This window comes from Amphibalanus amphitrite, unplaced genomic scaffold (genome assembly GCF_019059575.1).
Source record: "Amphibalanus amphitrite isolate SeventyFive unplaced genomic scaffold, NRLGWU_Aamphi_draft 000357F_arrow, whole genome shotgun sequence".
Classification (NCBI taxonomy): Eukaryota; Metazoa; Arthropoda; class Thecostraca; order Balanomorpha; family Balanidae; genus Amphibalanus; species Amphibalanus amphitrite.
In genome coordinates this window covers 284,549-306,474 of record NW_024881851.1, presented here as the reverse complement: position 1 = coordinate 306,474, position 21,926 = coordinate 284,549, and the positions used below count along the sequence as shown (strand labels likewise).

Below are 21,926 nucleotides of genomic sequence, written 5' to 3'. Positions count from 1 at the left end.
GAGCCGTAGCGGCTTGTGCGACCGCGAGCGAGCAGGATTACCTATCGGCTATTTCCTAAAAGCATGACACCGGGATCGTGGCGCACATGGTCGGATGAAGTGCCTGTCTGTGACTCTGTTTGCCAACGGTTACGGACCTCAGATCAGGCGGTCGTCTTCAAGTTCAAGATTCTTACAGATAGTCGCCTTCGGCCTGTGGGATGCGTACGGTGTGACTGCTAGTTTTGAATATCCTGAGTCTTGGGCCAAGGTTCTGGGCCCAGAATCCCGCCGGGCAAAACCTATACTCGATGTTTTCAGGGCCTCGGCAGTCGGCGACTGGCATTTACGCAGCAGCAGATTTACGTATTTGGATTTACGAATGTGCTGTCGGCCGTCTTCAGTACGCTGTGCATCCTTGCAAGCCGTATTTAGACAAAAGGCACTATTGCATTAATACAAAACTTATTATCTATCTTGCTTTGGGATTATTTATTTTCTAATTGGATTTTGAGTGATTCCAGTAACGGATTCGTAAATGTGAAGCTGCTACCGGTTTGACGAATGCTTCATTGTTGGTTGTGAAAAAGGCGCGCGATACAATTATTGCGCATGAGAGAGCGTGGCGTGTGTGTTATTTGTTATGTGTTTTGCTAGTGCTCTGTGTCATGTGATGTGTGTCTGTGGTTAGTGTTTCTGAGAGAGAAATTAGCATTTAAGTTTGAAAGTGCCAAGAAAAGATGCTATGAAAGGTATCATGTGACGAAGGTGCTTCCTTATTTTTCTCTGAACCTGGCTACGGTGTCGGATTACGGCTCATATCAATATAGATAATAATTGACTGGGCCAGAAATCATCATCTGGTGAGTCTGGGTGAGGTGCATTTTGAGTTGTTTAATTCAAGTTGAAAATGCAAGGTGGTATATGATTAAAATGCTTCTTTGAGGCTGGAACATACCAGACTAGATAACTCCATACACTAGGCATGCACGATGCCTCTGGCTCAGGTACTCGTGTGTCAAAACTTGGTGCAAGCAATCTTGTGTCAAAATTTTGGCACAAATGCTGAAAGTTATTTGTGCTTAGTATGAATCTTTTATACTATTTCAGTACATAGTTACCTAACATGCTAATTTATGCCACAAATGCTTTGCTTGCTTAGGGTTTGACAATAAAGAACAAGCAGCTTTGGTTAAACCGTTAAAAACAGGGTGAATATGAATGGTTTGTCAAAGGGTCTCATGAAAAGAGGACATGCAGAAGCAGTCAATGTGTAGGTATGGTACAGAAAAAGCTCACATTTGGGTTGGCCTGTTGCCAGGTGTTGCTTGTTAAGTGCAGTAGCTCATTGAAAAGTAGTGCTGTATTATAGTGTTTGATTTCAGGAATATTGCTCTAAATAACACCAGGATGCTGGATAATAGACCAGAGCACCTAACTTCAATCATCATTGTACCTACTGCATTCCAAAACTTCCAAGTTTCCCTTCAGCCGCCTCAGCAAACAAACTACTTCTTGCATGTAATTGCACGTGTCATTACACAGCATGGGCAGTGGGCAGATCCCTCGGGCCATTGGTTCCCTTTTGTGACAAGTAAAGCAATATGTATCCTCATTTTTTCCAGAGTGCTCTACCTAGATCAGGGGTTGAACAGTTGGGAGGAGATCCAACCAAACTCTCTCCCTCAGCTCCATACTTATTTACAGTGAACACATTTACTGTACACATTTACTGTGGAAAGCCAGAGTTAGTGGCACTGTTAAAATCAGTCGCTTCCGGCTGGTTCACGCGGAAGTAAAAAATGTGATAAATCAAATCAACAGTTTATTGCAACTTCACTGTGCAATGACCAACGGTTGAAACAACAAACGAACCGATAACAGCTTCCAACCAACAACCTAAATCTCCAATCTACACCGCAGATCTGACTGCGACCGGACTAATGCCGAGAAGCAGTGACGCCTAAAGATGCTTTAGGAACGAACTCACAATCGATATTAAATTCAAGCTGAGAGTGACTCAGATTCTACCCGTTAAATTCTACCCTTTAAACCGGTTGTACCGGGATCATTGTAGCGCCACTTGCGCGGTAGTAAGTTAAATGTAGGGAGTCAGGTATTCAGAAGGGTTTCACTCATCTGTTGCTTTACATAAATTAATTTAGCAAAACTCTATCCGCCAGTCCGGCTGAGGCAGAACGCCCACAACCTTTCCGACCGCAACAGAGTTGGTATTGAATAAACACGGCTAAAGGCTAGAAGGAGCTAAAAGCTCACGACCAGAACTCAACCGCAAATATTCAATACAGCGTTACCTGCTCCCAACGAGCTCCAAACAAGACTGCCGCTGGAACGCGCGGCCAACCCCTCGTCGCCTCCCCACCGCTCGGCACAACGCACACAACCAATCAGCGAACGCGAACGCACTCAGCGAGGCAGCGCCGCGCCCCAGACGCGTAGGCTAGCCCGCAGCGCACGCGGCCAGCGGCTGGGCCGCACCGCGCCGCCGCCGCCGAGCGAGCGGGGCTGCGGCGGGGAGGGGCGGGGGGAGAGAGATGCACAATGTCCATGGCTACATAATATGATAATATCACATTCTCCCCACCAAATGTGCGTTCGACAACCACATTTTCTAATCCTGTTGCACCACAAGAAACAAAATGCACTTCGCAAGATCACTAATCTACTGCGCTCACATAGAGTCCTCGTTTGACAGGTCCACTGTCCAGCTTACGCGCCATCGCGGAACCGGATCCATGACGGCAGGCCCTCGGCGGCCGCCATCTTCCTGAAACCCTCCGGGTTGATGTGGATCTGGTCGAGCTCGTACCACTGTTTGCAGTCCGAGACACAGTGGGCGCGTTTCCACAGCTTCTTCGTCAGCTGTCTGCCGACCGGAACGAAGTCCACCTCGCGTGGCAGTGTGTGCTTCAGGTGTCGCTCCGCCGCGTACGAGATTGATGGTCGCGTCCTCTTTCCGGCGAGACCCAAGACCGCTGACTCTCGCCACAGAGTCGCCGAATACGACGTGCAGCGGTGGTAGTTGCTGATCCAGCCACGGGCCGGCCTCCTCGTCCATCAGTTGAAGTATTTCGTCCATGTCTACAAAGAAGAAGAACAATCGTTATCAAGGTTCTCATGTAGTCAAGGGAGTACTGATGGTTTTTTTTTCGGGTGCGTCACGCACACCAGCAGAGCTTCAAGCCCATACTAACCATATCTTTTGGGTAAAAGAATATCAGGATAGTGGTGATAGTTTTACACACTCATCATTTGTTTTAGTTTTGATCAATTCCCACTGCCTCCAACTGGAACATCTTGTTTATGGGGCGGCGAGTCCGCTTACCGTGCATTTTCAAGTAGGCTGCCCTCACTTTACCATCACTACCTAGAATCAGCTCCGTAACGAGCGCCAGCGGCCAGCGACCTCGCGGGCCCTCCCCAGCGACTAACACCACATCGCACCGCACGAGGCGGTGCGCTGCGTCGTCACCAACACCAACGCCGCACCAAAGGCGGCCGCCAAAGCCAAACAGAAGAAACCGACCGCTCCGGCGCCGTGGGGTCAGGATGAGCTGCCCAACGCGCCGCCTCCCAACTCGCGGGCCATCCGTCCGGACGCGTTCCGCGCCGTCTGTGACACCATGGTACAGGGGCTCGGCAAGAAGCCGCGCAGCATCGGCGCCGACGTGGCCATTTTAGAGAACGGTGACGACCACGACCAGCGCGTGGTGCTGCCCCGCCGCGAGAACCGCGTGATCCTGACGCGAGCTCGTCGGCAGCTGCACCGGCGCATGGCCGGCCTGGTCTCCACGGGTCTCCGTTACCGCGTGGACGCCGAGAAGGCGGCCGATCAGTTGGAGGAGGTGGTGATACGGGAGGCGAACGCTCCACCACCGCTCCCTGTACCATTTCTCGGTTCTGTTGGTCATACAACTTGAACTTCTCCTCACTGAGACGTTGCGTCATCTTTTGAGTTCGAGTCAGCGCACAGAAGTAGTTAGAGACCGGCCTTTCCTCTGACCGCCACAGGAGGCCCATCTCGTACCGTTTCTCTTGTTCATTCCACGTGGGCAGGGAGTGGGACGATGCACCCGAGTCGAGCACCTCCGTCTCGGTGATTCCCACTGTGTCCAGATCCCACATGGCTTGGACTTGTTGGCAGTGAAAGCCTCGTCGCTGTGACTGTGACACATGTTCCTGACCCTGCCGTCCGTGTAGAACATACCCAAATACTGTCTCAATGGCTCGTACCCCCTCACTCATCTCCACCTGTTTCCACAGGATGATCTGGTACAGGTGATCGATGCCAATGAGGATGTCGATCTGAGCGACCGTGCCGTCATCTGCCATGTCCAGTTCGTTCCCTGGATTTGGCGACTGAGGAGTTGGAAGTGTTCCACAGAGCTCATCCGTGCTCCACAGGCTCACCCTCACAGGACAGCCACCAAACCTGCTCTCCAGGTCGACTTCCACTTTATCATATGATCGAGCCTTTTCAGTCTTTTCCTGAAATCCGATACAACAGAAGACTCCCGAGCCTAGTACCGGGAGACCCAGTTCCCCAGCCAGAGAGCTCCTGATGTACGAGGAGTCAGAACCACCGTCTAGGAGGATTCTGATCCTGCGGCTACCGTTCTGTCCGGCAGCGTTCACCACCGCAGTTTGGAAGAAGGTTCTGCACTCTTGAACCCCTCGGGCGACATATTGATGACGCGAGGAGGGCGGTTTCCCTTGGCCTGCCGTCTCTGCCGGAAAAGGCGCCGCGTCGGGCGACAGCATATGCCCAGACTGCGTAGCGCCTGCGGCGGGAGAGGAGACACCAGTATTGTGCAGCAGGGTGTGGTGGTATCTTCCACATTTTGAGCAGGAGCCCCTTCTGCACAGTCGGGCGGAATGCCCAGACCCTAAGCATAGGAAGCATGCTCGGGACTTCCTTGCTGCTTCCCAGCGTTCTTCAACTACCAGAGAGTGGAATCTTTTGCAGTCATTTAGACGCTCATGAGTACCTCCACAGATCGCGCAGTTCAACCGCTGAGACCCGCCGGCTTGCTTCGAGGGTGCCCTGCGAGGCTCGCGTTGCACTGTCAGGGAGCTGACTACTGACGGCTGGGATTGAGGCGACTCGGCAGAAGCATGAGACGCTACTCCCTTGGCCGACTCTCGGAGTCGTATCTCTTTGTTCAGAAACTGTAAGAACTCATGGAAAGTGGAACTTTCGAGTCGAGCCCACTCCAGCCGCCAGTCCTCGGGAATCTTGTTCTTCACGATCGGCAGAAGCAAGCTTGAGAAGCTGCTGGATGGCACCCCCAACGTCTCCAAGGCACGAGTGTGAGACGACAAGTGGTCAATGAGGGTGCGCATCCCCTTCAGGTCGCCACTGCGAACCGTGGACATGTTCAGAAGATCCCTCATCAGGGCCTCCTTTCGTTCCTCTTCACGCTCAAAGCGTTCTTTGAGGATGGAGACTGCCTGACTGTAACCATCACCGGTCACAGGGATACCCTGGATGGGTCGAAGAGCGTCACCCGCCAGGTGTGATTTCAGAATCACGAACTTTTGTATGCTGGCGTAGTTGGCGACGTTGTGGACCGACAACGTGTACAGTTCCCAGAACTCGGGCCACTTGTTCACGTCCCCGTGGAACACCGGTATCTTTACAGTGATTGAAGATTGGAGCTCAGAGTTACACGTGGGGCCCTGTGTCTGGACCCTTTGAGCTTCATCTAGACGGCTGAGTACACGAGAACCCAGGAAAACCTCGTCTTCGACCGTCTGCAAGTGACTGGATTCGTCGGATTGGCCTAACTTGTCTAGCTGGACCTGGACGTCCCGTAAATCGAGCTGAACCTTTTTTAAATGCTGCAGTTTCAGCGCCAGCTGGTCTGAATCAATGGAACCCGAATCCAGTTTCCTATAGCTCTGGAAGTCATTGCACAGTTTGGTTGCTTTCGATCTCAGTCGAGTTCGCGTTGCGATTAAATCGTCCATTTTGTTTCAACAAACTTAACAAATACTCAAAGTAAGAGGACTGTATTCAATTCAAGGTTCAAAATTTTAGACGAGCCTTTTGACTGTTATATGCAGGAGCGAGACGCTCACAGCGATACAACAAGGCTGGCAAAATGTCACGAAACCTGATGACTAGTAAACAATGTCAGCCCTCAACAGAGGCAGAATGCCCACAAATTAGGCTAACAAATGCCCACCAGTCATCCGGCCCGGAGGACCTATGTTAAAATCAGTCGCTTCCGGCTGGTTCACGCGGAAGTAAAAAATGTGATAAATCAAATCAACAGTTTATTGCAACTTCACTGTGCAATGACCAACGGTTGAAACAACAAACGAACCGATAACAGCTTCCAACCAACAACCTAAATCTCCAATCTACACCGCAGATCTGACTGCGACCGGACTAATGCCGAGAAGCAGTGACGCCTAAAGATGCTTTAGGAACGAACTCACAATCGATATTAAATTCAAGCTGAGAGTGACTCAGATTCTACCCGTTAAATTCTACCCTTTAAACCGGTTGTACCGGGATCATTGTAGCGCCACTTGCGCGGTAGTAAGTTAAATGTAGGGAGTCAGGTATTCAGAAGGGTTTCACTCATCTGTTGCTTTACATAAATTAATTTAGCAAAACTCTATCCGCCAGTCCGGCTGAGGCAAAACGCCCACAACCTTTCCGACCGCAACAGAGTTGGTATTGAATAAACACGGCTAAAGGCTAGAAGGAGCTAAAAGCTCACGACCAGAACTCAACCGCAAATATTCAATACAGCGTTACCTGCTCCCAACGAGCTCCAAACAAGACTGCCGCTGGAACGCGCGGCCAACCCCTCGTCGCCTCCCCACCGCTCGGCACAACGCACACAACCAATCAGCGAACGCGAACGCACTCAGCGAGGCAGCGCCGCGCCCCAGACGCGTAGGCTAGCCCGCAGCGCACGCGGCCAGCGGCTGGGCCGCACCGCGCCGCCGCCGCCGAGCGAGCGGGGCTGCGGCGGGGAGGGGCGGGGGGAGAGAGATGCACAATGTCCATGGCTACATAATATGATAATATCACAGGCACTCTTGGAATGTCTGCACTAGTGAACTGGCACACATCTGATTAACACCTTATTAACAGTGCCCTTACAATACTGTGGTAGATGAGCAGTGTTGGAAAAGTTGCCGTTTTCTGGTATCAGATGCGCCAGGAATTTTGTACTCCACTGGAAAATGACAATTTTTGTACTCCAATGACTACGCGTCCCACACAAATAAAAGGGTGTGAAATTTGACAATGAACTGCCCATACTCCCTTGTGTTACAGGTACCCAGTGGAAACACAGCTTCTGCAATAACTGCATCCCAGCCCGGGGGCCCAACCCAAGTCAGGGCAAAAACTACAAGTACAATGCACAGCATAATGAAGATCGAAGAGCCAAATATCCTGCATAACATCCACCAGCCGTGATGAACAACTACCAGAACTGATACTTGTACTGGTACATTGCTGTGTTATGCTTAACAAATTTGAATTATGTGCTTACGTGGTCCTGTAGACAATGTACCTACATGAAATAAACATACATGCAAAGTGTTGTATTTTGTGAGCTTAATAACTAAGAATGACTTGCATTTGTGCCAAGTCCAAATCCAGGATGATGATGAGGTACAAAGTTATCAAAAACGCCATGGAGTACCTATTGGTCTGGACCAGGGTCTGGACTAAACGCTGCATGTGTACCTATCGTAATAGGGATCATAGGGATATCCGGATATCAACTCACAGGCCCGACCACAAAATGAATGAATATACGTCGCAAGGTATATAAAAACACTTTACTAATTACTATACAATAATACACTATACATCTCATTATGATGCGTCGTATATATTCCTATCTCCATGCCGCTACCTACCACAGCAAAAATAAGTGCGCAATGATTGTCTTTTTGTTAGAGATGATCAAGTCAGCACAGCTTCTGTGGAGTCGCTGATTCAGTTCTCCTAAGGATGGAATTTTAAATGGTTTATGATCGGGAGACGACTTGGAATCTTTCGACATTTGCATCGTAACTGTTGCTCAAATAATGATTGTTTGGGGTTTAAAAAAAGGAGAAAAATACAACCTTTCAAAATATGACCAATTTTTTCCAAATGAAATGCCGTAACTGTTAATATTGAAGATTTTCTGAACTGGAAACTCGATGATAAAACTTAAAGTGCAGATCCAGTACTCCTTTGCCAATTGTATGCTCCACACAGCTCCGTTTCTCATGGCCCGGCTATGACAGATACAAAATTGAGCCTGCTTTCTGATGGTAGGCAGTTTTTGGCCAGAGGACCTATGGTTATTGTGAAATTGGTGTTCAAAGGCTGTACTCCGACCTCTGTCTCCGGGTCCTGTTGCCGTAGCGTAATCGCGATTCCGTGGTATGTGCTGTGCCAACTCTATCGGGCCGCTTATTTCGCCGCGCCGATATTTGTGCCGCTGGTGCCGCCGGCGGCGTTTTCCACATTTTCGAAGCTGGCTGAAGTAATTATATTTTCGTTTGTTTTCCATTGTTGCCTGTTTTCCATGCTATGAGTATAGTTGTAAGAACAACCTAACAGGTTTTGTCTTTTGTAATTGTAATCAAGCGTGGGCCGTGGCCGTGGGCATTGGCATTAGCGGTGGGGTAAGTGAACGTTCCACTTTGATTTTGGTCTGGTTCCTTTCATGATAGTAAATAATAAATATGTACTATGATGACTATGATGATTGATTGATAATTTGACTGTTACCTGGAGTGGAGTTAATATCACTATCATTAACCTCCCAATTGTCTTTGCTGATCTAGGTACTATCATTTCTCTGACCCTGAATCAGAATATTCATTCTTATTTTAAGTCATAAGCATGATTCAACAAAGTGAAGTCCTATACATAAGTTGTCTAACAAATTCAGATAATCTTGCTTTCAGTTATAGCTTGCATTTCATTATATTGCATGACTAAGTAGTGCTTCCTGGTGCATACGAGAGCACCAATTTTTGGTTCCAGACTCTCGTCCCTACTTCTAGCTGCTAACCTAATCCTTACTATGACCACTAACCACTCAGTTATGATCACATGATACTTGCCACTCTCAACAAAAAAGTTCTAGTTGATCGTCTTGCTGCGTCACTCGATAAACATTGTTTTCCACACTGTATTGTTTATTCACATGCTTACAATTCTACATACATAGGTACAAAGAAAAACACTGCACAAAAAAATACACTATGCAGACGCAATTGACCACCCCAACGCTGTACAGTTGTACTCCACTGGCCCAAAAATTTTGTACTCCACTACCAGAACAAAAAAGTGAAATTCCAACCCTGTAGATGAGTGACCTAAAAAATGTCCTTCCTCACATTTTGCATTTGTCTCATTAGCAACCTTTGGGTGGGAGCTCCTCAGGCATGCACGCTCTGATTCGTTAATGCATGCCTGCACTCCTGGAATGTGCCTTGGTCGCTTGAGATATATAAATAGTAAATACACACCTGGGCAGAGGTGGAGATCTCGGGGGGTCCTGACCCCCCCCCCCCTGAAAACGAATTATTGCTATGTAAGTCAATGCTACTGCATTCAGCCCTCCTCCATCTGCCCGGCCTGGACCCCCCCCCCCCCCTGACATTTTGACAGATCTCCACCCCTGCACCTGGGTAAGGCTATCGGAGGCCCGGTGTATGCCCAAGATCTTGTCGGAATCTGCCATGTGTTGGAGTCTGGGTGTGGAATGCAACACAGTAAGCTATATGGTGCATTTTCAGCCAATTTCATGTTTCTTTTCTTGTGTCTTGCAGAGAATATGGAGAGCCAGAGCTTGCTGGACGACTCTCTGGTCACTGACTCCCAGCCAGGCACTACTGATGCCGGCATCCCAATGTGCCCTGCCTACCAAATCGCTCCGGGGCCGGCCCAGGCACCGCCCACTCGTCTGGTGGCCGCCAGCGACGACAGCGACACCGACTACGAAGGCGAAACCGAGCAGCAGCCGCTGCCTCTGCGTTCGGACAGCAACGCATCCGTCAGCACCGATAAATGCAGCTCCCGTGCTATCGTGAATGCCACCTTTGATGACGATAGCGACACGGACATGTCTGACGCAGAAGATTGGGCGATCCGGCCGACTCGGCCCTCACCGACCGTCAGCGGCATTGTTGCGGAGACACCGTCAAAACCAGAACCCGACAGAAGCTTCACGAGAGACACTGTTGAGCGGGAGGCTCAGCTGACTGCCAGTACCGCCCGCTCAACCAGTGTAGACCTCGAGGCAGACACTCAGCTTTGTGGCAGTGCTGCTACCGCGTCTAGTGTAGATCTCGAAGCAGAAACTCAGCTTAATGTCACTGCAGCCCGCTCGATCAGCGTAGACCTTGAGGCAGAGACTCAGCTGGACGGTGGCGTCGCGCACTCCACTAGTGTAGATCTTGAGGCAGAGACTCAGCTAAATGTCAGCCATGCAGCCCGCTCAAATAGTGTTGATCTTGAGGCTGAGACTCAGCTGGGTGCTGGCGTCGCGCACTCCACCAGTGTAGATCTTGAGGCAGAGACTCAGCTTAGTGTCAGTGCAGCCCGCTCGACCAGTGTTGATCTTGAGGCAGAGACTCAGCTGGGTGCTGGCATCGTGAATTCAACCAGTGTTGATCTGGAAGCGGAGGCCCAGCTAGTCGTAAGTGCTTCCCGCTCGGCGGCTGTGGATCTCGAAGCAGAGACACAGCTGGGCCGACCGAACGTTGACGCTCGGGACGTCCCACGGGAAATGGAAGTGGAAGACGCCAGACATGTGGACCGCACAGAGAAGTGGCCACCGGAGAGAGAGGCTACCAGTGATGACGAACTGGACGCACCAACTCAAGTGTACCCTGGGCGGAGCAAACAACTCTCGGATGGGCCTGGTGCCTCGCGAAGACACGTTGACTCCAGGGATTCAGAAAATTGTGGTTTTCGCAAACCGAAAATTCCCGGACTGGGTTCAACTGTAGTCGCTGGTGCTCGCATGAGCTCTGCCGAAAATAGCTTGAACGTTTCTGACGTGGATTTAGATGCCCCAACTCAGGTGTTCGATACTGCGGATGACGAAGACCAGGCTGACGATAGCCTGGACCTGGAAGCAGCAACCCAGGTGTTCAGAGTTCCCAGTGAAGGCTATATGAAAGTTCCTGTTTCGAATTCAAAGGAAGACGCTCATAAGCGCAAGAATCATTCCGTGGAAAGTCCGAATGTCAGCGGTGTAGACTTGGATGCAGCCACCCAGGTGTTCAGGATTCCCAGTGAAGAACACATGGATGTGAGTGATATCGATTTAGATGCAGAAACACAGGCATTTAGTGCTCGTAATAAGACGGTTTTGGACAAAAGCAGTGTTGATTTGGATGCTCCGACACAGGCATACCATGGCCAAGTTGACACAAGTCCAGATAGATCAGACATAGATCTAGGTGCGGCTACCCAGATTTACAGAGCCCCTGGTGAGGAAAGTATGAACGTTTCTGCCGTGGATTTAGAAGGGGCCACGCAAGTCTTTAGACCCACATCTAAACGCAGCTTGGACTCTTCTGATGTTGATTTAAATGCGGCCACGCAGCTCTTTGTGGGTTCGGGTGGAAAAGGCCAGGCCCAGGACGTTGCAGATACGGAATCGGATGAAGATGAAGACTCACAAGCCGGCGGTGCTCGTGGTAAGGCGATTTTGGACAGGAGCTGCGTTGACTTGGATGCTCCGACACAGGCATTCCATGGCCATGGCGACGCGAGTCCAACTGGATCTGATGACATAGACCTAGGTGCGGCCACCCAGATTTACAAAGCCCGTGGCGAGGAAAGCATGGATGTATCTGCCGTAGATTTAGATGGCGCCACACAAGTCTTTGAACCCGCATCTAAACGCAGCAAGAACGCTTCAAGGGTTGATTTGGATGCTGCCACTCAGCTGTTTGTGCATCCCAGTGAAGAGAATCTGAACGTTACAAAAGCGGACGAAGACACAGATGTGGATGCTGGTGAACACCTGAATGATACGCACATCGACTTGGATGCTGCCACCCAGGTTTTTAAAATGCCCAGAAAAGAAAGAAGCGTAAATGAGAATGATAACACAAAGGCAACTACCCAGAATAGGGTAAACAATGAAAATCTCTCAAACGAGCCCGACATTGACGAGGATGCCAGCACCCAGATCTTCAATCCGAAGAGTGCTGCTACTCCAGGAACTGATGAGAAGCCTCGTCAAGAAGAGATAGCCTCCACGAGCTCTGAGCTAGCTTCGACACATGCTGGAGGTCGACGCAACACGGTCGACGTGGACATTGAAGCTGCCGTGGATGTATCGGAGTGCGGTGACGCTGCTAGCGGCGCGGAGGCGCACCGGCCCACTGAGGATGAAGCGTCACGAGGCGTCGCCGTCACAGACGACAGCGATACGGACATGAGCGACGTGTCAACGGCGCAGACTGACTGCAGAGTTTCGAGCGAACGTGTTACGCCTGGGGCTGTCACAGCGAAACCCGCCGCTGAGACGAGCGAGGGGCTGGCGAGTGGTGAAGGTGCCGGAGCCGGCGCCGACTCGGACTCTGACTCTGATCTGGAGCCGTCGCAGAGAGTCTCCTCGCCGGTGCTGAGTCCCCGTCAGCAGCCGGAGAGCCCTTCAGGCGTGGTGGATGACCCAGAGGATATGATCGCCACTCAGCGAATGCCGTCTCCGGGAAGGAGGACTGGGGGTGGCGAGAAGCTGCCTCTCACACCGCAGCGAGCGGGTGGCGAGAAGCTGCCTCTCACACCGCAGCGAGCGGGTGGCGAGAAGCTGCCTCTCACACCGCAGCGAACCTGCAGCGGCCTTAGCACGGAGAGCGAGACGGACGACTACCGCATAGAGCTTCCCAGCACGCAGGAACTACTGCAGGTTAGTGATAGAATTGGCAGCAGTCGTGTCTCAATAATCGTTGTATTTTCATAACCAGTATAACGCCTTTTGGGGCGACTAACGGAGCGAGCGAGAGGGTGAGCCTTGCACGTGCGAAATTTCGACGGGGTACCTCCAGCTGACTTGTGCACGGCACCCTACTAACCGGTCTCTAGCGATGTGCCAAATTTGAGCACAATCGGCCCAGCCGTTCTCGAGATCTGGAAGCGGCACCCTGCACGTGCGCACGTGCAAAATGGGTCCCAGCTGACTTTTGCACGGCACCCTACTAACCGGTCCCTAACCATGTGCCAAATTTGAGCGCCATCGGTCCAGCCGTTCTCGAGATCTGGAATCGACCCCTGCACGTGCGCACGTGCAGCAGCACCCCAACTCTGGCACATGGATATGCATTGCCTAGTGGGTGCCTACCTACATGCCAACTTTCAGCGCAATCGGCCAAGTAGTTACCGAGATATTGCAACAATTACAAAAGTGACACCTCTTCGTTTTGCACGGGGCACGTGCATAAGGGGTCACCCACATGCATCGGGAATAGTCTAATACTTGGTAGAAGGAATGAAGCTACCCTACAAAAATTACCGCGTGTAAATCGGTCAAGTGGTTGCTGAGATATAAGCCTCGCAAAAGCGTCCGCACGGCCGGCCGGCCGGCCGGCCGCTCATACTCAGAAATTTCCGTTAATCTAAGGAAAGACTCCGCTCGCTTCGCTCGCTCCGTAATCACGCTCATCTGCTCATCTCAATTCAACCCATCTTAGTGAACCTACTTTGACCGTACCCCGATTATGAATAGATGGAGACTTGGAGACTCGGAGTTATAAAAGTCATGAATAAAGTAACAGCTAAGTTGTCAGCGGCCTTTTACTCATTGTCCGCCCTACCATCGCTGTACCCAGATTGACATTTGTTCGTGATCGACAGGTGCTGGCTATGAGCTCCTCCCAGTCAGCGCCGTCTCCGCCCGTCCAGGAGATGCAGGAGGAGGATTCCGAGTCTCCAGTGCGGTCTCCGTCCCTGCTGGAGGAGTCGCCGCCGCCGCTCGTACCGTCCGACACCAGCACCGTGCGATCGGTAACCGAGGCTGACGCGGCGCGGCGGCTCTTTGCTGACTCCCCATCCCAGCCCGAAGAGAGCCGCAGGGATAGTCTTGAACGTGAAGTTAAGGAAGAAGACGATTTGTTGGCAGACACCAACACTGTTGAGCAGCAGGGCCCCGAAGAACGCCGCAGGGTTAGTCCTGAACGTGAAGTTCAGGAAGAAGACGATTTGTTGCCAGACACCGACACCGTTGAGCACCAGGGTAGGGACGGAGAGCAGACTGTTGGACCGGCTGGAGCCTCCACATCGGCTGCGGCCTCCACCGAGGTTGCTGAGGACGATGCTGACGGTGACCAAACGACTGACATTGTTATTGATATAGTCGAAGATTCGCAGAGTCCGAGCAAAGCCGCACGTGCCGGGACGAGCACGGGAGTCCGGCCGACGGTCGTTGATCTGTCCTCCCCTGAGAAACAGCTGCACGTGATCAGTTCGCCTGTGAAGAGGCAGCTTGCAGGCAGGCAGGTCCGGGCAGCCGCCGGGCGCGGCAGAGGCAAACGGCGGGCCACCGAAGGAGCGGTGTCGGCGGGAACATCAGGAGCCGGACAGACCGTAGAGGCGATGGTCGGTCGGAGAACGTCCAGTCGGCGAGTGAAACCGCCGGAGAAGTTTTCACCGAGCAAGCCGGACTCTGGTGGGAAGCGCCGGCGCAGCGACACGCCGAACCTCGCTGACTCCAGCAGTAAGCGGCGCCGGGCGGCGGCGGCACCGGTCAGCAGAGGCGGGCGACGGCGGACTGATCCGCTGCGGCAGGACGAGGGGGCCGCGACAGTCGGCCAGGAGGAGCCCGGCGGCGCCACGGACGGCGGCGAAGTCTGTCCCTCTGGAGCGTCCCTCGGCTCTGCGCCGACCGGGGAGCAGTCGGCGGCGGCCCCAGTGTCCCGCCGCAGCGGACGGCAGACTGCCGGTTCGCGGGCTCGCGGCCGCGGCCGCCGGGTCGCCGGTACGCCAGACCGCGTCACGGAACCCGGTTCACCGGCTCACAGCACCGAACCCGGTTCACCGGCCCGCCGCACCACACGGCGGGCCGCGGGTTCGTCGTCCCGTAGCACGGAACGACCGGCCGCCGATTCACCTGCCCGCAGCACGGGACGCGGCTCACCAGTCCGCCGCACCGGGCTGCGAACCGCCGGTTCACCGGCTCGAACCACAGCTGAACCCGGTCCACCAGTCCGCCGGACAGCATGGCGCACCGCTGGTTCGCCAGCTCGCAGTACAGGACACGGTTCACCAGCTCGAAGCACTGGACGGCGCACCACTGGTTCACCAGCTCGCAGCACTGTATGCTGTGCACCGGCTCGCAGGACCGGACGTCGGGCCGCCGATCCCCCGGCGGCTGATCGCCAACAGCGGCCGTCGGCGGCCCGGCCGATCATCCCGGTCGTCATCGACTCAGACAGCGCCTCAGAAATCGATCTCACGGCCTCCTCGCCCGAAACCGTCTCGTCAGCGGCGCAGAGCCGGGGTAACCGCCGGACCAGGGTCTCCCACAGACAGGCCCCCGCCGCGGCAGCAAAGCGGCCACGCACGGCGAGGAGTGCTGCCGCCGCTGCTGAGTCGTCGGCAGACGTGGCACACAACCGTCCGAAAAAGACAGCACGGGACTCACGAGCGGCCCCCTCTCATTTAGGTGAGTATGAGTGGTGTGTAGGGGGAAACTAGATCGAAATCGACACTGCTAGCATCGCCGTCGGATGCTCTTTTGCTTTGGAGAATACCTGTAGCTAACGTGCTTTTGTCCACACTCTGTGACTATGACTGCTGTAGTTGTTACTGCTGACACATTTCTTTATATTGTCCATTAGTGACATTAATATGGTGAACAGAAGATTAAACTACATCATGGAACTTCTTGATCTTGTAATGCGATTTTGTTACTTTATCCCGTAAATCTGATGAAATACTCATTGATTGTTCTAGACTCGCCTTTGGATGAAACGAGGAGCATCGCTCCGTCAACTATTACAGTATCGTCTCAAACGGTGAGGAATTTTACAGTGGATAAAATGAACACTTACCAGTCCCCATTCATCCAGTCCGGGACCTTTCATCTCACTGCGTCGCAACGGATTCCATTGGATCTGAAATATAAATAGGAATAACTGACGTTACTCCTAAAATCCCACTTTTAATTTAGACATTCCTTTGTTCAAAGTTTTGCATTGTACACTAGTTCTACTAGTCATCGGTACTACAAGAAAATCTGTTGTATTCCATAATTACTCTAAACACCCGCTTTACGTGGTTATATCCCACCCATAAGCTTGAGGTATATGGTGGTATCATTTAATTTATGATCGCCTACATTTTTTTTTGTTTGTTTGTTGGGTGTGGCTCTTTCGGTATGACAAGACCATTTCAGAGCCGGAATGATGATGGGAATTAGAGGGAGACATTGGTCTGGGCAAGCACCCTAGTGAGTCACCGGGGCTGAGCACGTCCCAAAGGACAAGCCGACCAGCCCTCCAAGTACTCACTTCACCCGGCTACGGGTGTGCTCCCTTGGGAGTAGCGGTGCTGCTCCAAGGGAGCTGTCCGCATGAGATGAAGTTGCCTGTCCAGCCCGGATCGAGGGTTGCGGCGTGGAGGATAAGGATTTGAATGTCCTGAGGATAGAAACGACGGACGGGGATGAACATTTCGTTCATTGATTTTTTAACTTATCGCGCTTTTCGCTCATCAATTTGTATGCAATTTAAACTAAGTGTTTCAGCTCGGCTTGGCTCAATTGAATTGTCTGCCTGTATGTCTGTCCGTCTTCGTGCTCGCCCTTATTGTCACAATTTTATGTTTCTGCCCTCCTCTCTCGTGCCGCCGCTGACCGATGTTGTCCCACCACCGTCCGCTGTTGTGCCGCCGCTGACCGCTGTGTGCCGCCGCCGCGTGTCCCGCTGACGCCGTTGTGCCGCCCGTCCGGCAGTCGGTTCGCTCCGCGTCGAGTTCGGGCCGCGGCGTGACGCCCAGTAACCACCCTCGCGTCCTCTTCACCGGCTTCGAGCGCGACTCGGCCGACGAGCAGATCGTCAAGTCGCTGGGTGAGTTACCGGTCGCAGATGGTGGTGAAAATGGATGTGGGGCCGTCTTATACCCAAATTATCATCAGTCAATGTTTAAATATCACAGAAGTAACTACTCAGTGAATTGTATCTCGGTACAGCTGAAATTTTGGTACGATTGTACGGTGCTTAAATTTAAAGTTACATCGTCGATATGTGTAATATAAGAGGAAGCTGCCACCCCGTTAAGCAGTGGTCATTTCAGCACTCATCGGTTGGATCTACATAGAAAGCAGATTTTTCCTAGATAGAGATGTCTCTTCAATGGCAGCGCAGTGTCTGGTGAGGTCCTACCATATCCACTTATGCAGACTGACTCGGCCTGTCTCCGGCAGGGGGCACGGTGGTGGAGCGGCCGGCCGAATGCACGGTGTTGGTCACGACAGGCGTGAAACGCACCATCAAACTGATGGCCTGTTTCGCCAGGGGGACTCCGATTGTGACTCCCGCCTGGCTGACAAAGTCAAAACAAGCAAAGTGCTTTTTAGGTGAGTGTCGCCAGCGTGATCTGTGAATTACATGATTTGGGTTTGACGAATCAAGTTAACTTTGGCGGGTCAATTTAAACACTAATATCTGACAAGAAAATATAATTTTAATGCTTTTATCAGCTCACCTCCTCTTGTTTTGACCGACAACGTGTTGCTCGGATGACCGTGAGCTTATCTCTAGATAACTCGGTTTTGGTATTCTGCTGACTTCCGGTTGTATCTGCTCATTGTCGGACTTTTTCTTTTTGCTCCTGGTCTCCAATGTCCGTCCCTCCACTCTTGACAGATCCATGGCAGTTTCTCGTAGAAGATAAGGCGGCGGAGGCGAAGTTCGGTTTTTGTTTCGGTTTGAACCTGCGGAAGGCGAGCCGACGAGCCCATCCGCTGCTGGAGGGCTGGTCGGTCTATGTGACTCCGCAGGTTCGGCCGCCTCCCGATCAGCTCAAAGGTCAGTGGTGTGCCGGAGCCGGCAGCTGCAATGGGGAACAGTTGTTTTAGTTTTTACTCGGGGAAGGAGGAATGCCTTTTTTGTCGAAATGGCATGCTTACCATATGATAAGCTGATTGCTTCCTTTGGTTGCTTCCTTTTTATAGCGTCAATGATTCAACAGATCATTGTGATAGTTCATTTTGTGTTCGGTACACGTGGGGGGTACACGTGAGGGAGTCGCTGACGCCGTTTGCCAAACAGATGTGATGTGAGTCTGTTCGTTTTGTGTTCGGTACACGTGGTGGCAGTGCAGATGCTGACACCCTGTCTGTCCCTCTGAGGTGGTGTGAGTCTGTTCGTTTTGTGTTCGGTCCACGTGACTCCGTCGCTGACGCCCTGTCTGTCCCTCAGAGGTGATTGAGTGCGCCGGCGGCCTGTTTCTGCCGCGGCTGCCGCGCAGCTCGGCAGACCGTGTGGCGGTGATCTCGTGCGGCGAGGACGCGCGCCACTGGCCGGCCGCGCGTCGGCTCCACCTGCCCGTGGTGTCGGCCGAGCTGCTGCTCACGGGCGTGCTTCACCAGCGGATAGACGTGCGGCGGCACGCGCTCACCGGGTAAACCGCGCCGCCGACCTGCGCCCCGGGCCGGACCGAGGGAGGGACGAGACTCATCGGGATCATTTGTTGCTGTGCAAACGCCCTCCATTGTTATCTCAGCGTGAACTTAGGTTGACGGCAGTTCATCCATAGATAGGACCAGACACTGGCGTCGTCTGATGCGGGTTATATGCGAAATGCCTTATGTTGCCAGCGGGCTTATCATTATGAAGTGCGTCGAATTGTGCGTGGATTGCTGCTGCTGCTCGCCATCTCGCTTTCACTGCACTAGGCTGTATTGGGGTTGAGCTTCATCAGTATTTATTCACAAGCGACGACATAATATAGATCTCAAACGTTTGAAATGTGTGTGCCACTACTCTCTGAAAGAACATTCCATTCGGTATCAAAACCCTTTCGAGAATGGCATAATGGTTTCTATCACAAGCACCATACACCTCACCTCAGATGCGGTTCATGACCATGACAATATGATGTCTTCACGGTTGGAGCTGACCAAACAAGTCTCCTTCATTCCAGCTCGAACATTTTAAGTCTTTCACTCTGTGACTCTATATTTCAACACTACGTATTATCCACTCCCGTGCGATCTGAGTGCGCTCCCTCGGAGCTGGCCTCTGCGCTGCGCTGCCGGCGCCACTGATCCTTTCTGTCTCGGCGCCGGCGGCGCTGCAAGTCGCCACGCTGCCGCCGCAGCTGCTCCTCCCGCTCCCGCTGGGCGGCCACCGACGCGTCACCGTTCAGCGCACGGTCCAGCCGCTCCGCCAGCAGGTGTCTGGCCTGGCGCCGGTTCACCTCCAGAGACCGGGACTCGTGGCACTTGACCACCAACCCTGAAAATCCGACACCGGTCAAGTGTGACCAATTCATGGTAAGCACTACCTATTTTGTCGTTTAAGCGTAATGGTGTGATACTGAAGCATCAGGCATTTTGCTCTGGGGTTTCTAGATTTTGATGAGCATTGACAGTTTCCATGGAGCACTCGTCTATAGCTCACCGGTGGGTATGTGTTTCAGCGAGACGCAGTTGGCCGTCTTGTTGACGCTCTGGCCGCCGGGACCGCCGCCGCGCACGAACCGCTCCTCCAGCTCTCGCTCATCCAGCTGCGGGAACCGCGACCAGTCGATACCCTGTGTACCGGCCAGCCGCGCCGCCGCCGTACAGCGTGGCGTCGCCCGCAGCAGGACGGCCGCCGTCCGCAGCACACCGCCCAGCATCGCTCAGACGAGACGCCGCCGACTCAGGACGGCGCGCCCCTTCTGTCAGGTAGAGCCGTGCCATCTGGACGTTAGACACGCTGACTGCCGATGGCCAGACACTTGACAGTGACCACGTGCCATAATAACGATTAAATATCGAACACACGTTTGATCAGGTGACTAGTTGAGTCAGTGTTTCACAGGTAAAATGTTTTAATTCGGTTAAAATTAAGCCGGCCGTCGGCGTCGTCATGTGACACGTGAAAGGTATCCTGTAGGTCGGAGTCGTCGCTTTATTCATCCATTTTTAAATCCTCAAGATTCTGCAGCTCTGCAACTTGCAGAATGTACAGCAGACTGCCCAAGAAAGTGCAAATAAAAGCGCACAATAGTGAATAGACCACCACACAATTTACCTCGAAGAGAAACCGGCGGCGCTGTTCCTCCTCAACCAGCCGTGACTTTTCGAACTGTCCCCGAACCCGTCGGTAGAAGTAGAGCCTGTCGGTGAGCTGCAGAGTCTGGCCGTAGCGCAGCAGGTGCCGGTAGAGCTGGAGCACCTGGGCGGTGCTGGGAGCCGACATCTGCTGATGGAACGTGCGAGTCAATAACACGGTACACGCCTGTCGGCCACCCGAGCTACCGTCGGTGCGGCGTCGCTCAGGCTCAGCCGGCGGGGATTTACCGCGGTGGGGCGCGGATTCATCGCTGGGTGGTGCGGATTTCGGTGGAGTGGTGAGACCCCGCTTTGATATGTTAAAATGAAGTGTTACCATGATAATTTTCATTGCTATTATTGCCAGGGACACTAATGAGGCCAAGGGACAAATTGCTCTTAGCATTTTCTACCACTTACACATGATTAATTTCAAATTCTGTGACACAATTGTTACTTATAAGGCCTCATTTTTTTCTGTAGACTGGTGCTAATTTCAAGCTTAGTTGGTTCTGACTGGTGTATGTTTGTCTCTCTGGCTAGTGTGGCTCTGGGCTCATTAACCCTGCTCTAAGTATTTATAGTCACTAGTCAAGTAGCTACCTCAAACTGTGCTTTTTATGGGAAAGGTGTAAAGGAAAGATGTAATGTACTTAAAGCCCTACAGTGCAGCTTCATGCACGGTGTTAAGTACTTAACCACTGGCAGATCTGGGATCTTCAAGGGCAATCTCCATTAGTGTGTACCTACTGAGTGAATGTGTTTTATACATTTGTTTCTTTAATTGAGGGTACCTACTGATTGAGAAGCTATAGATGCATGGTATTTTAGAAAATTATTCAAATGCATGTATATTTTAGAAAATTATTCATCTGTTTATCAATTGAATGCCTGATGTGGCACATTTATCCTACATCTAACTGCTTACCATATCTTAGTGTCTTTATTCAAATCTTGTTTGGCATTTTCCTATCTTCCTTTACAAAAAAAGATGAGGGAAGATGATTGTTTCATAGCTGTAAAGATGAAGTCCAAGTAAAAAAAAAGCATAACATGACCTAACCTTCACTGGTAACCTGCTACAGCCTACAACCTACTACCTGCATTCTGCAACCTACTGGCTACCAACTTACATACCACTCGGACTTAATCTTCTTATTCATAATACCCAACATTAAAAGTTGAAGTCAAAACTGAATCTTGATTACAATCAATCAATTGCAATAGGAATGCTGAATGAGTACGTAGGTAGACTTATTACTTACTAAATACACTTATGTGACTAGAAGTAGAGTGTAGACTATATATCACTGCAACTTGAAACCCTTTTAGCTATTCATATGGGTAGGGGCAGGTAGGGCCTTGGGGGTAGGTATGCTTGGGAGGATTTGTATATGTTTGCCAAATGTTTGCATATTCAGAAAACAGAAATTGTGATTGTAGCATGCGTGCCATTTACGCATCATTTACGTTGCATGTCATTTGCTTCCATATAGAGGTAGCAAGTTCTGCTATGAAGGGAAGTATGCTTGATGTTTTGTTCTTTTTGCTATTAGACAATTATTCTCTTGTTTATAGTTAATAAATAAAAAATATTTGGAAAATTTCATCAAGTATCTGCCTGGCTACCCTGGCTACCTATGGCAAAATTGGAGCGTATTTGCCTATATAGTA

At 51.7% G+C, this 21,926-nt stretch overlaps 2 protein-coding genes across 9 annotated transcripts; one reads left to right on the top strand and one right to left on the bottom strand.

The window, feature by feature from the left end:
• The first annotated feature begins 584 nt into the window (after positions 1-584).
• LOC122389393 (mediator of DNA damage checkpoint protein 1-like) lies at positions 585-18,960 on the top strand. Of its 4 annotated transcripts, XM_043381357.1 has the most exons (9): positions 605-842; positions 9,805-10,436; positions 10,494-12,902; positions 13,847-15,653; positions 15,944-16,005; positions 16,944-17,058; positions 17,415-17,567; positions 17,857-18,018; positions 18,412-18,960. In XM_043381357.1, the coding sequence occupies exons 2-9, from the start codon at positions 9,810-9,812 to the stop codon at positions 18,615-18,617; spliced, it is 5,541 nt and encodes a 1,846-aa protein (XP_043237292.1). In that variant the 5' UTR covers positions 605-842; positions 9,805-9,809; the 3' UTR covers positions 18,618-18,960. The 4 variants fall into 4 exon arrangements, 3 of the variants coding, with proteins under 3 accessions (XP_043237293.1, XP_043237292.1, XP_043237291.1); XM_043381358.1 differs by having other exon boundaries at positions 585-842; positions 9,805-12,902; XM_043381356.1 differs by lacking the exon at positions 605-842 and adding an exon at positions 7,884-8,649 and having other exon boundaries at positions 9,805-12,902.
• Positions 18,900-21,713, bottom strand: LOC122389394 (mitochondrial translation release factor in rescue-like). Of its 5 annotated transcripts, none has more exons than XM_043381359.1 (5): positions 21,518-21,688; positions 21,181-21,268; positions 20,233-20,400; positions 19,615-19,876; positions 18,900-19,449 (listed from the first exon to the last, which is right to left on the bottom strand). In XM_043381359.1, exons 4-5 carry the CDS (start codon positions 19,832-19,834, stop codon positions 19,181-19,183), a joined length of 489 nt encoding a protein of 162 aa, XP_043237294.1. In that variant the 5' UTR covers positions 19,835-19,876; positions 20,233-20,400; positions 21,181-21,268; positions 21,518-21,688; the 3' UTR covers positions 18,900-19,180. The 5 variants fall into 5 exon arrangements, with proteins under 5 accessions (XP_043237294.1, XP_043237296.1, XP_043237297.1 ...); XM_043381361.1 differs by having other exon boundaries at positions 20,233-20,403; positions 21,518-21,683; XM_043381362.1 differs by lacking the exon at positions 21,181-21,268 and having other exon boundaries at positions 21,518-21,713.
• Between the last annotated feature and the right edge of the window lie 213 nt (positions 21,714-21,926).

Coding starts and splice junctions, on each gene's coding strand:
- LOC122389393 (XM_043381358.1), top strand. CDS start 9,810: ATGGAGAGCCAGAGCTTGCTGGACGACTCTCTGGTCACTGACTCCCAG. Junction 15,654..15,943: donor AGCGGCCCCCTCTCATTTAG/GTGAGTATGAGT, acceptor TGATTGTTCTAG/ACTCGCCTTTGGATGAAACG. Junction 17,568..17,856: donor ACAAGCAAAGTGCTTTTTAG/GTGAGTGTCGCC, acceptor CACTCTTGACAG/ATCCATGGCAGTTTCTCGTA.
- LOC122389394 (XM_043381362.1), bottom strand. CDS start 19,834: ATGCTGGGCGGTGTGCTGCGGACGGCGGCCGTCCTGCTGCGGGCGACG. Junction 19,450..19,614: donor GCTGAAACACATACCCACCG/GTGAGCTATAGA, acceptor TCGGATTTTCAG/GGTTGGTGGTCAAGTGCCAC.